This window comes from Rhinichthys klamathensis, unplaced genomic scaffold (assembly GCF_029890125.1).
Source record: "Rhinichthys klamathensis goyatoka isolate OS25496 unplaced genomic scaffold, OSU_Roscu_1.1 h1tg000678l_1, whole genome shotgun sequence".
In the NCBI taxonomy this organism is placed as follows: domain Eukaryota; kingdom Metazoa; phylum Chordata; class Actinopteri; order Cypriniformes; family Leuciscidae; genus Rhinichthys; species Rhinichthys klamathensis.
Genome location: NW_026607110.1, coordinates 164,565 through 176,450, shown reverse-complemented (window position 1 = coordinate 176,450; position 11,886 = coordinate 164,565). Strand labels below are relative to the sequence as shown.

General features: G+C 36.4%; 1 protein-coding gene across 1 annotated transcript; it reads left to right on the top strand.

The window, feature by feature from the left end:
- Window positions 1-2,339: 2,339 nt before the first annotated feature.
- Window positions 2,340-9,011, top strand: si:ch211-112c15.8 (tumor necrosis factor receptor superfamily member 25). The gene is made up of 10 exons (XM_056241810.1): window positions 2,340-2,705; window positions 3,977-4,055; window positions 4,172-4,279; window positions 4,384-4,509; window positions 4,656-4,764; window positions 5,562-5,617; window positions 5,726-5,884; window positions 6,056-6,096; window positions 6,221-6,350; window positions 8,258-9,011. The coding sequence occupies exons 1-10, from the start codon at window positions 2,676-2,678 to the stop codon at window positions 8,560-8,562; spliced, it is 1,143 nt and encodes a 380-aa protein (XP_056097785.1). The 5' UTR covers window positions 2,340-2,675; the 3' UTR covers window positions 8,563-9,011.
- The last annotated feature ends 2,875 nt before the right edge of the window (window positions 9,012-11,886 follow it).

Here is an 11,886-nt window from a genome sequence, read left to right as displayed (position 1 = left end):
TCTTTGTTCACTCCATTAAATAATTAAGTATTACTACTTAGTATTATTACTTCCACTGTTCCACACTAACAACAATGTCACTACAATGTAAAGCACAAGAATAGAATATGAGGTAATAAATGTTGTAATAAAGGTAAAATTACCATTCAAACAAGTATACCAACTTTGATGTTGGGCTTCAAGCTTTAAGGCTGGCATGAAACGGAAGTTGTGATAAGTCTTTTCTTCCCTATTATGATGTATAGCCAAGTGAAACGGCTTCTCGAACAAGAAAAAATGTAGGGCACCACTTGATTTTGTCCATCAGGAATGGATTGGATCACTGGATGGTTGTTGTTTGCAAAAAAAAAAAAAAAGATGTGCACAGATAAATCATTCATAATAAATACTGCAATATTCAGTAAAATAGAAATGTCCATTTTGATTGCATGGTGACTTTAAAAGCTTGAAGTTTAAAGGTTTTACAAGCCCTACAAAAATACACAGATAGACCATCAAATGAAATGTATTCTAATTGACATTCAGTCATGCCTACAGGCTTGGTGTGTTGGTGGTTGTTCAGTACAGTAATAATTTGCACATCACAAGTTCAAACCCACAAGGGGTGATTCATAAACTTCAAAGTTATAGTATTCCCTTTTATCACACTGGTAATGTCACGATTACCAGTGAGAGTGCCCATCAATACCCATCCACCCCGGACTATTGTCATTCCTTAATGAAACTACATTTCCCATAACTCTCTACCTGGACTCATCATCCATGATTGCATCCACCTGTGTCTCATTACCTTGTTTAAATCACCCTATAAGAGCCTGGTTTTCACCTTCATTCCCTGCAAAGTCTTGTACGTGTAACACTGCATTTCTGAGCGTTTCCACTGCGGAGCTTGAGCAATTGGCGGAGCGTCATGCATGCATGCCGAGCCTGAGCGTCTTCACGAGCGTCTTCAAGAGTCTCGTCCCGTCCCGTCATGTCATGTCATGTCATGGCCGCCCTTCCAGAGTCTCGTCCCGTCATGGCCGACCTTCCAGAGTCTCGTCCCGTCATGGCCGACCTTCTAGAGTCTCGTCCCGTCATGGCCACCCTACCAGAGTCTCGTCCCGTGATGGCCGCCCTTCCAGAGTCTCATCCCGTCATGGCCACCCTTCCAGAGTCTCGTCCCGTCATGGCCGCCCTTCCAGAGTCTCATCCCGTCATGGCCTACATTTCCCTACATGAAACTACATTTCCCATAACTCTCTGCCTGGACTCATGATCCCTGATTGCATCCACCTGTGTCTCATTACCTTGTTTAACTCACCCTATAAGAGGCTGGTTTTCACATTCATTCCCTGCGAAGTCTTGTACGTGTAACACTGCATTTCTGAGCGTTTTCACTGTTTTCCATGTTCCTGGTTTTTGTTACCTGCCTGTGTCCTGGTTTCCCCGTTCCTGTCTCACCCTCTGGTTTTGTTTGTCATTGTTTGGACTAATTACCCTGTGCTTTTGACCATATTGCCTGTAATACGGTTTATGATCTTGGATTTTCCCATTTGAAAACTGTATTTGGATTCTCAATCTTCGTGTCTCGGAGCAGTTCGTGACCGCGGTAACCTGAAGTTGTTACCTTAAATAATTATTTCTACTTTAAATTTAGTTTTATTCGTGTAAATTAATGTATTAAGGTTGATTCAGTGATGCGAAATAATATTTAGACTTAGTAAAATCTCTTGCACAATTCACAACAGTTAGTTCCAGTTCTCGAATCTGATTGGCTGAGCGGCGTTCCCTTAGCACTCAGACTCTTCGCCGATTGTATCACTCTGCTTGTGGCGTTAGAGAGGTGGTGAGGTTTCTCTCTGCAAGTTTCTTCTCTCTTTACACCCAGTAGGTGGCAAAAAGTGAATTGTTTTTGTAGGTGAGTCATTGAATCATACATTCAGCATATTTGTGTCAAAACATTATATAAATGTATACATTTAAATGTTATTACATGAAGCAAATTTTAGGGCTAAAGCAGACACCAAGCTACAGCGAGCTAGACCAAGAAGCAATTAGCCCACAACATGTTTACATACAAGAGATACAAGAGAACCAATTTGTCTTCTTTGCTTAGCTACAGTAGGACATTTAACCCTATTGAGAGTATCACCTAGAAGTGAAAACACAGAACAAACTAGTTTTACTTTATCCAATCAAAATTCTATTCAAACTTGGGACCCCACCATTCAAACTATAAATAGTTACTAACTGAGGAAAAATTAAAATGATCCTCCACTGGATGTTATTGTTTCCAAATGTGTAATTTGGTAATTCATAATTTCATTCATTTTTATTATGTTATGGAATGTGATATAGCTTATGATCAAATTAATGAATGCATGGGATAAGTTTATTAACCAAACGATCTGATATTCAACCGTACCACGCTGAGGTTATTGGTCTGACGTGTTTTCCTGTTTCTCATCTGTCACACTCTCTTAGATCTTGTACATAAAGCTTTCTTGGTTGGTTACTCACTTTCCTGTCTGCACAGATACTCTGTCAGAGTGAGGCAGATGGTGGATGCCACACATGCTGACATGAAGCAGAGTTGGAATATTTCATGGTCTCATCAATTTGTAAGTCTATGAATTCAAATCATACTATTACTCGTCATTCATGACTCTTTAGCTGAAACTGAACATCTCAACATGACTGTGTCAACACTGTGTTTTGATTGGGTAAGTCCTTTTTATTTACCAGCATTCCTTAGAAATGTGCTATAATTGCTATCTTTCCTTATTGTAAATGTTTGTACCTCATGCTCTGTTATTTTTTCCATTTCTGATTACAGGTTGTTGAGAAATACCTTCAGTAACCACCATCCTGTTACAATAACCTTAGTCTTAGTCTTAATTTGGCCACATATTGTTGCGACTAATTTTGTTAACCTCAATGAAAATAACAGATATGTGTAATGCAGACTTATGTTAAATGATCATGGCTACGTAGCAAAATATATATTATAGTAATACATTTAATAAATAACATTTTTTTTTTTAAATTCATGAATCATATGTGGGTCTTTAAGCCTGAGGGTTTAAGACCTCAATGCAAAACATGGATTCAAAAGGATGGGGCATAAGAAACAATATATAAAAAAATGTATTAGATTGTTAGAATTAAGATTAAAAAAAAAAAAAAAGATTTTAAAGTCCACTTTTGGCTAACTTCGAAGGGATCTTTCTGTCTGTATTTATTTTTGTCCTCCCTTACTCACCCTCAAGTTGTTCCAAACCTGTATTTTCTTTCTTCTGTTGAACACAAAAGATGTTTTAAAGAACGTTGATAATGAAACAGTTGACGGCCATTGACTTCCATGGTAGGAAAGAAATTAAATGGAAGTCAATGGCTACCATCAACTGTCTGGTTACCAACATTCTTTAAAATATCTTTTGTGTTCAACAGAAGAAAGTAACTCATACAGGTTTGGAACAACCTGAGGGTGAACTAAGGATGTGTTTGTCAATAGATTGATTAATGTAATTACTGAAAAGGATGGCATTAATTACAAATAATCTGCTCAAACTGTTCTAAAATTTGCTAAAATACCGACGCAAGTCTGATATTACAGTATAAACTCAATTATTTCTCATCAAATTCTTCAAATAATATGAGCAATGCTACTCACATTTATTTGACAGCTCTGTCCTCTTAGTGTATATCAACAGTTGTCTTTTATTTCAGGAAAAAAACATGTTCATACTTCAATGTATATAGTGTTGTTTTTATCACACTATTTCTCACAAAGTATCTTTGTATGAAAATTTACAAATATTTGAAACCCCCTGATTAAATACATCTATTCAGATATATGATGTTGTCGGGTATATATGATATTCAGATGCTGGGTATTTAAATATGATGGTATTTCATATGTTCAGAAGACATTGACAGGTTGTTAAACCGCATGTTTTATTTATTTGATTGCAGTTAATTGTCTTTATTTCAGGTATTTATACTATTTATTGCCTCCCAATGCCAATGCCAAAGTACAAGAGCACCCATGGCAGATGGAAGTTGTTCAGCAGGTAAACGGATGTGCCTCGCACTGTTTAAAATACAAGTAATAGTAAAACCACAGTGAAACACGCATAAAAGATGGACCTCCACCTCTCTGCAATAAGTATTTTATCATATTTTGCAGGATTTTTCAAAAAAGAAAATTTCTGTGTAGAGTGTCAGGCCGATCATTTCTCGGACACTGTAAATCAATTGAGATCTTGCATGAAATGTTCCCATTGTGATAGTGGTGGTAAGTAAAATATTAGAATACACTATTTGTAATTTATGTAATTGTAGCAGGATGACCTTTAAATCTGGATATACTGTAAGACTCTGACAATCATGGTTTTACAGACAATGAAGTAGAGGTTACCACCTGCACATCAACACAAGACCGGGTCTGCGTTTGTCAACCTGGGTTTTACAAATCAGGTGCTTTTTGTAAACCCTGTAATTGCCAAGACTGCAGTCCCATAGAATGTAAGTACTACTAAAGGAAGTGTACAAACTTTTGACCAAGGGACACAGATGATGCTTTCTATTGTAATAAAAAAGATGCTGAACATCTTGTGGCCTGGAAACTATGACTGAATATTTTTTTTTTTTTCCTTTTATCTGTCACTCAGGTTTGAACTGTAAAGAGAAATGTAACCGACAAACGACTACTACAACCACAGCAGTAGCTTGTAAGAATGGCTATTTTCTGGATGGTGGACGATGCCAAAGCTGTGTAGAGTATGTGGCCGAATATTCACAATTTTCTGTGCTTTGAATCTTGATGTTTTTTTTGGTAAATTACTCTATTTATGGAGAACAAGGATTTTTGAAAGTTTCTGTTTGATTATTATTGCATGTAGGTTAATGGGTTGTGGTTTTCCTGTGCATATGGTTTAACATCAGCATCAGAATTTCCTGCTTTTGACTGTTTACTAAGGGTATGGAGTGGAGCGAGTATCTGTATTGGTAACTGTCTCAAAATGATTTGTATCTATATCTGTATTCGGATAAATCCGGAAGTGGGTTGGGCTTTAACCGGAAGTTCGTCAAATTACATGAGTAGGCCGTTTTAAATGAATCTAGATTTGCTATCGCAAGCTTTTTTTAAATTCATTCATATAGTAACTCATTCACTTACACACTAATTATTGCGCAGTGATTTTAGAGGTTTATGCAGCTATAATATCGTGCTATGCTATCCGTTTGCTAACCTGTTATTCGGCAAACACAAGGAGTAACTGTGTCTGCCGAATAATTCGGTAGAATTCGTTATTCGTTTTGAAGGCATTATAAGGTATTCGGCTTCGGGCACATTTCTATTGTTTACCCATGATATTAGCAATAAAACACTATTTCAGTTTCCACCTCACCAAAGAATAGAATAAATTGTTTTTATAAGCTTGTAAAAATGTTTGTGGTATATACGTTGGTAGTTATTTTATAGTTGAGCCTACAGTTTGGAGACATTTGTCATGAAAGTGATTTAAGGCACAGTAAATGTTAATTGTCCTATTGCTTAATGTAATTTGTTTCAGGTTTAGCTGCAAGAGCGAGTCGTGTAAATCTTTTTGTACCACAGTTGAAACACAAGGTATCACAACATCCTAACATCCTCTTAGAAATATTTATGCAAACCTTATAAGTAAGAAATACTAATGTTATTTTTTTTTGTGTTTAAATAAATTGTCCATTATCTTAGGATTTCCTAATCTGCTGTTGCTGGTGTCTCTCATCATTGTGGTCTTATTGGGTGGTCTTCTCTGTCTTCTACTCATCCGGTTCTGTAGATGGAAATGGCTTTGCTGCCCGTCCAAAACCTGGCATATTGGCAAACAGTCAAACATTCACATTCAACCAGGTTCATATACTGTCACATGTACTCAATTTGGATGGACGTTGGTTTTGTTTCTGTTCATTTTGTGATTTGAGACATATTTCTGTTTTAAAATAGGAAATGCACATTGATTTAGAAGATCTGTATGTTATATTCCAGATAATGTATGTAGTGACAAAGATTTTTTTGTTTTAGCAGATCAACCTAATGATGTAATAAACATTCCCATAGCAATGGTTTGTATTTTTTTTTTGTACATTTTTCCTATTATGCACAATGAAATTACAAGGTGGAAATGTTGATCTCTGACATGTTCAAGTGACAGTCATCACCTTGATAATCATTTGTTTGTCTTTAAAGGAAAGATATACCTCAGCCTGCAATGAAACCTCTATCAAAACTTTACCGGTGACCAGCTTCCCACACAGCGTCTTCAGTGGAGACTTACAGAGCATCATGGCACCCCTGATAGCAAATGGAAACCCAAAATGTAATTATATGAAAAATTTAGATATTGAAAATCTTAATAAAGTGTAGCCTAGGTGTACTCTGTTTTAAAACCGTTCGAATCTTGTGATTGCTTTTCTAATCATTTCGAGTCTTTCAGTCTTATCCCTTTGCGAATCGTGTAGGCGTATGAGAAATTGTATGCTAAGCCTGGAGTCTAGGTGATCACAATCAAAGTCAAAGAACTTCTGAGAACTGTCTAATCAGATAGTAACTTCTAATAACTCGCACACTTTTTAGTTGCTTCCTTGGCGGTGTGGTAGGAGCCTCACAACTTTATGTTGAAAGGGCATTAAAAATGGCTGATTAAATGCAGTAGATGATTTTCAGAGTAGATACGAATAAAAAAAGGAGGGATTTTTGTTTTAGTTCTCATTAAACAGCCTTAATATTTTTTTCTTTTATTTACTTAACAACTGCATGTTAAAAGTTGCACGGCTCTCTGGAATACTTAATTCTGATTGGAGTATTGCACTATTCAACGGTCTGATATTTGCTAAAACACTGTATATCAGTCCACTCATCCGGCGCTACTTTCATGTCTTTTGTATCACACTGCGGGCTCGCTCTTTTCATAAAAACGTAACTTGCTTTTCTATGGCTTATTTATTGTACATCGGTAGAAATCAGAGAAGGTGCTGGTCATTTTCTGTCTTGGGATTTTCTGTTAAGTTTACTTGCATTTCATTTAACCCAAAAACACTACACAATAAAATACATACGTTCTAACAGAAAAACTCTTAACGCGTTCCGGCCGCCCATCCGCACAAAACAGTGCCTGGTGTCTCGAGAATGCACTCCCTGAAAGAGGTTCCAAGGTGCAAACGATTATTCGTTATCTCTTCCTAAACTTGAAAAACGCAAACCCGGGAAAACGCAGACGGCGCGAACATGCGCATCACGTGTTCAGTCAATAGGTATGCGCGTTTGAATATATATGTGCGCAGGCGTGTAGTCCTTCACAAATCAACCCTCAACAAACTACTTGTCTGGTCTTAAAAATGCATAATACAGAATTTTTTGTTGCATTTGCGTAGCCACACGAACCGGAATTATCCCGACAACGTTTTATCTGTACAGAGGTAAAGGGAAGGGAGGGCTTCACAGGGGAGAGACTAGTTGACACTTCAGGACTGCGTTGTCGTCGTGTCCAGGCGCTGGTCCTTCTTCAGATCTGGATACGGCCTGGATCCGGCGGACTGCGGTAATCCTAGGGATAAACAGAGAGACTAATATTAGCGTAGATGCCATCCTTCATATGATGTACCAAGTACATCAGGATTAATGGGAAGTGTTCCCGGTTCCGGCTGATCTAAACTATGCAGCCTAACATTGAATTATAGAAGTCTATAATGTGTTATATGCTAGGTCAAAGAGATGTGTTTTTAGTCTAGATTTGAACTGTCAGACTGTGTCTGCTTCCCGGAAGATTGTTTTGGTGCTAAATAGGAAAAGGATCTACCGCCAGTTGTAGTGTTTGTCTTGTTGCTAGACCGATTGTTATCTTGTAATGGACTATTAATTTCAACAACATTTCAAATCTCCGAAAAGCCAAGCTTGATCGTGAATCCTCAATCATGTTGATTTTCGTTTTATAACGAGCTCTGCTTTCTCTTTTTGCCAGCAGACTTTCCTCTATTTTGCGTGGGGGTTTTTTAACGGGACTTTTAAATTGATGATGTTTTGACTCGTTATTTAAATTTAGTTAATTTTGAACGAAAAAAGTTACAGAGTGTACAATTAAGTATTTTCAACTCAAATATCAAAATCAATCAACAGGAGATTTTACCTGACAGCTCGGGGTTTCTTGACCTTTTACACTTAAAACCATTTTACTCTGTTTAATCCAACTCCTCTGTATCTAAAGGCCAGATCTATATATTTCCCCAGTGATGCAGGTGTTGCAGAAGGAGTCCTGGCCAGCACCAGTGCTCTACACCATCATAAGAGAGATTCCTGTGACACGCTGGAAGGAATTTCTGCGACTGCTTTCCGTGTCAGATGATCAGATGGATCGAATCGAACTGGAGGCAGGGCCATCCTATCTAGAAAAGCAGTACCTGATGCTGCGCCTGTGGAGTCAGAGCAGTGGAGCGAAGCTGGAGAATATCTACTCAACATTACACTACATGAACCTGTCTGGCTGTGCCCAGGAACTGCAAGAGAAGCTAGAGCAACTGCAGGCTAGCATGTAATCTGCCTCATCTTGACTCCATCTCCTCATGTGTGAGGGCTGCAGTTGAATTTCACAATCATTTACAGGGAACTCTGCAAGGCAGATGCTATGTCTTCTGTACTTTTAACAGGAAACGCTCAGTCATGGTTAAAAATATTCAGTTTCCTGAGTTGTTTTATTTAAGCATACTGTAAAATAAATACAAATTATAAAGTGCATCAGTGGCTTTGTAATAACGGATTATAATCCTTGTCCTTGGTCCCGTGAATCTGCCTTGTCACTATACCGTACAAATGTGAATATTTATAGAATAATTTACTGATTCTAAATTTGAATTAAAAAAATATTTATTGCCTGGTTTCACAGACAAGGCTTAAGCCTAGTCCCAAACTAAAATGCATGTTTGAGCTAATTTAACTGAAAGCAACTTGCACGGAAATATCTTAAAATGTGTCTTTGTTTTGTCTCAAGATGCACACCAGTAATGTTTTTTTTTAAGGCACTTTTATAAAACCTACTTAAATGTCTTAACTTAACTAACGCCTACTACTGGCTAAATTGAAGCCCTGTCTGTGAAACCAGGCCTTTATCATCCACTATCAATTTAAGGACGTACTGTACTGGTTTTCAGGATAAACGTAGGTGCTTACTGTATATGTTTCACGCTAAAGGTTATTATAAGCTCTCAGTCATATTACATGGGCTAGTATTACTTCATTCACATTGTCACACCAGTGTATTTTTTAACTTTTCTTAATAAAAACATAATTGATTGATGTGTGGAATATGTATAGTTCAGATCTTGACAGTTATTATAAAATAAAAAGTGTGACAGTGAAAGTGTCCTTGCTGTGCAGAAAGAGAAAAGTTCTGACATTAGGTTTAGTGAATGTCAGCAAACAGTTGCTGTGGCCTCTGAACAAGGAATTTCCCCTACAGTGGAGGTTCATCTGACTACTGTTTAAACCACATCAAAAGCATCTTTTTTATTTTGTTTTTCCAGGCTTGTATTACCACAACCTATTTGCTAGTTGTCAGTTCAAAGAAAGGTATGTTCTCTGAGAAATGTGAAATGTCATCCCTCAAACCCACTTTGGTGATTCCAAATGACATTATATTTATTAATTATTGTGATTATTAAATAAATGTGAGAATATTTAATTATATTTAGGCCTACTGGATGAATTGCCTTGTTAAATGTAATATTTTTTCCAAAAAGTAAACAGTAATACTTTTAACTAATAAAAAAACATTTTACATGGGAGTATTTTAATGTAAAATGTATTCTTACCATGTTAAAATTAAAAACAATTTATAGTGTTCAGAAGGTTCTGTCAAAGTTATGAGCAAACATTCTTGCAGTAACGTCATATAGTGAATGCAGTCAAACTGATTCAAACCGGTAAGTTACTCGTCTTTTTGAGCAATTCAGTAAAAAAAACAAAATTTTTGTTCGTGACAGACTACACTCGCGCTGCATGTTTGTTTTTCTATGCAGGCCGACATGAAAGCTTTATTGTAATACTTCTTATTTTCCATTATTTTGCGATACACAGCCCTGTTAGCCTTTTACATGAAAGTAATATTTCTACATGGTACTTTGAAGTACTTTGGATGTGTGTCATGATCTGCATACTGACATAACCAGACAGGTGCAGTAAGCGATTTCTGAGAAACGCTGTTAATATTTGAAATCATCAAAACAAACCCGCCCCTACCCAAAAAATCACACTCCAATCTCATGTGTGGACACGGCCCTTATTGCTGATTGGCTACACGTGTGAATTGGTGCTTGGTCAGATCCACTTTCAACAGCTTTTCTCAGAAATTGCTTACTGCACCTTTAACATGCCCTGTGCCGCCTACTATTTTGAGTATTGCATATATTACTATTAAATTAATATATTAAGTATTGCAGGTTCTACAATCAAGCATGTGTCCTTGATGGAGAAATCTGACATTTGACTGATTAAGAAAAATAAGGGGGGAAAAAACAGACATAGTAACATTTTGTTTGTGTTTTGGAGTTTTATTTTGTCCATAAGTATTATAAAGACATTTTTATAGATAATCAGGTCTCATTGATACTTAAGTCCAGTGTTACATGATTTTTCATCCTGTTTGTCTCTATTTCATCAGCACTTCTCTGCTCTCTCTGCAGCCTGAGGACCCATTCCCTGAATGACCTACCAAAGAGCATTATAGTATCGAGATATTATAGTTTTTATTAATATTTTGAATGTTTTTTATTTTTATGTTTTCATTTGATAGAGCACATTTTTAATTTAATTTAGAGTGTTCCATTATCTCTACTATTTTCATTATTTTATGTTCTGTTTTATAATTGTTACTTTTATCTAATCCTCTTTAAGTGTCGCAATTTCAGTCATATTCAAGTTTGTGTATTTTAAAAGTAAATTTAAAAAACACTTTTGTGGACAATTTTGGTGCAACAACATGAATTTAAGCAAAATACCAACAGGATGTTCATAATAAGAAGATATAATGTTTTAATAACGTTTTCTAGAACGTTTGTATAACCAGAACGTTTTCAAAACATTAAAAAAAAAGAAGTTTTAAACATTCCCTGGGTTTTGGGAAATAACGGTTCTATAACGTAATGGTTAGGAAATTTAAACTTTCTTAGAACACACATTGTTAGTTGATCGTTTCCATAGCAACTAGTGAACACATGCAGCGCGAAGCGGTCTTCTTTAACCAGCAGTCGCATCTTTTGACAGTTATTTTGAAGAAGAAGAAAAAAGTCTACGAAGATTCATATGTGGTCTATCTAAATAGTGTTTAATATGCGGTACATCTCAGAAAATAATGTTTAACTCGTTTAAGATAAGACAGGAGAAGCCGACCAAAAGTGCGTGGACTGTACCCTCTCGCTCAAACTCTCGCAGACACAGAAAGGTGAGTAAATCATCCGCTAATCTCGATATAGTGCCTGCTCTTTTCATAAAAATCTGTTTTTACTTTGGTGTCTGCTGGAAGCCATGTTAACATTTATTGCTTAGAACTGATAAGCCATTGATACGGACTAGTATCTGTAGTTTTGTAGTAACAACAATTCATTAGATAGCCTAGTGCTTATTCCTAATTTTTTTTAGTGAAGCAAGTACTTATGGGATATTTGTTCTTCATTTGCTGATAGTCACTATCCGAAATGGAACTAGTAACATTTTTAATAAGATTCCTACTTGAACTATAAAGTAGCCTGTAGCCATTATATCACAAGGAAACAACTTAAATGGGATGTTAAATGGGATAGATATAGTTACAAGCTACTACTATTTAATAAATAAACTTGTAACGCTGGAAAAGATAGTTGTCACTG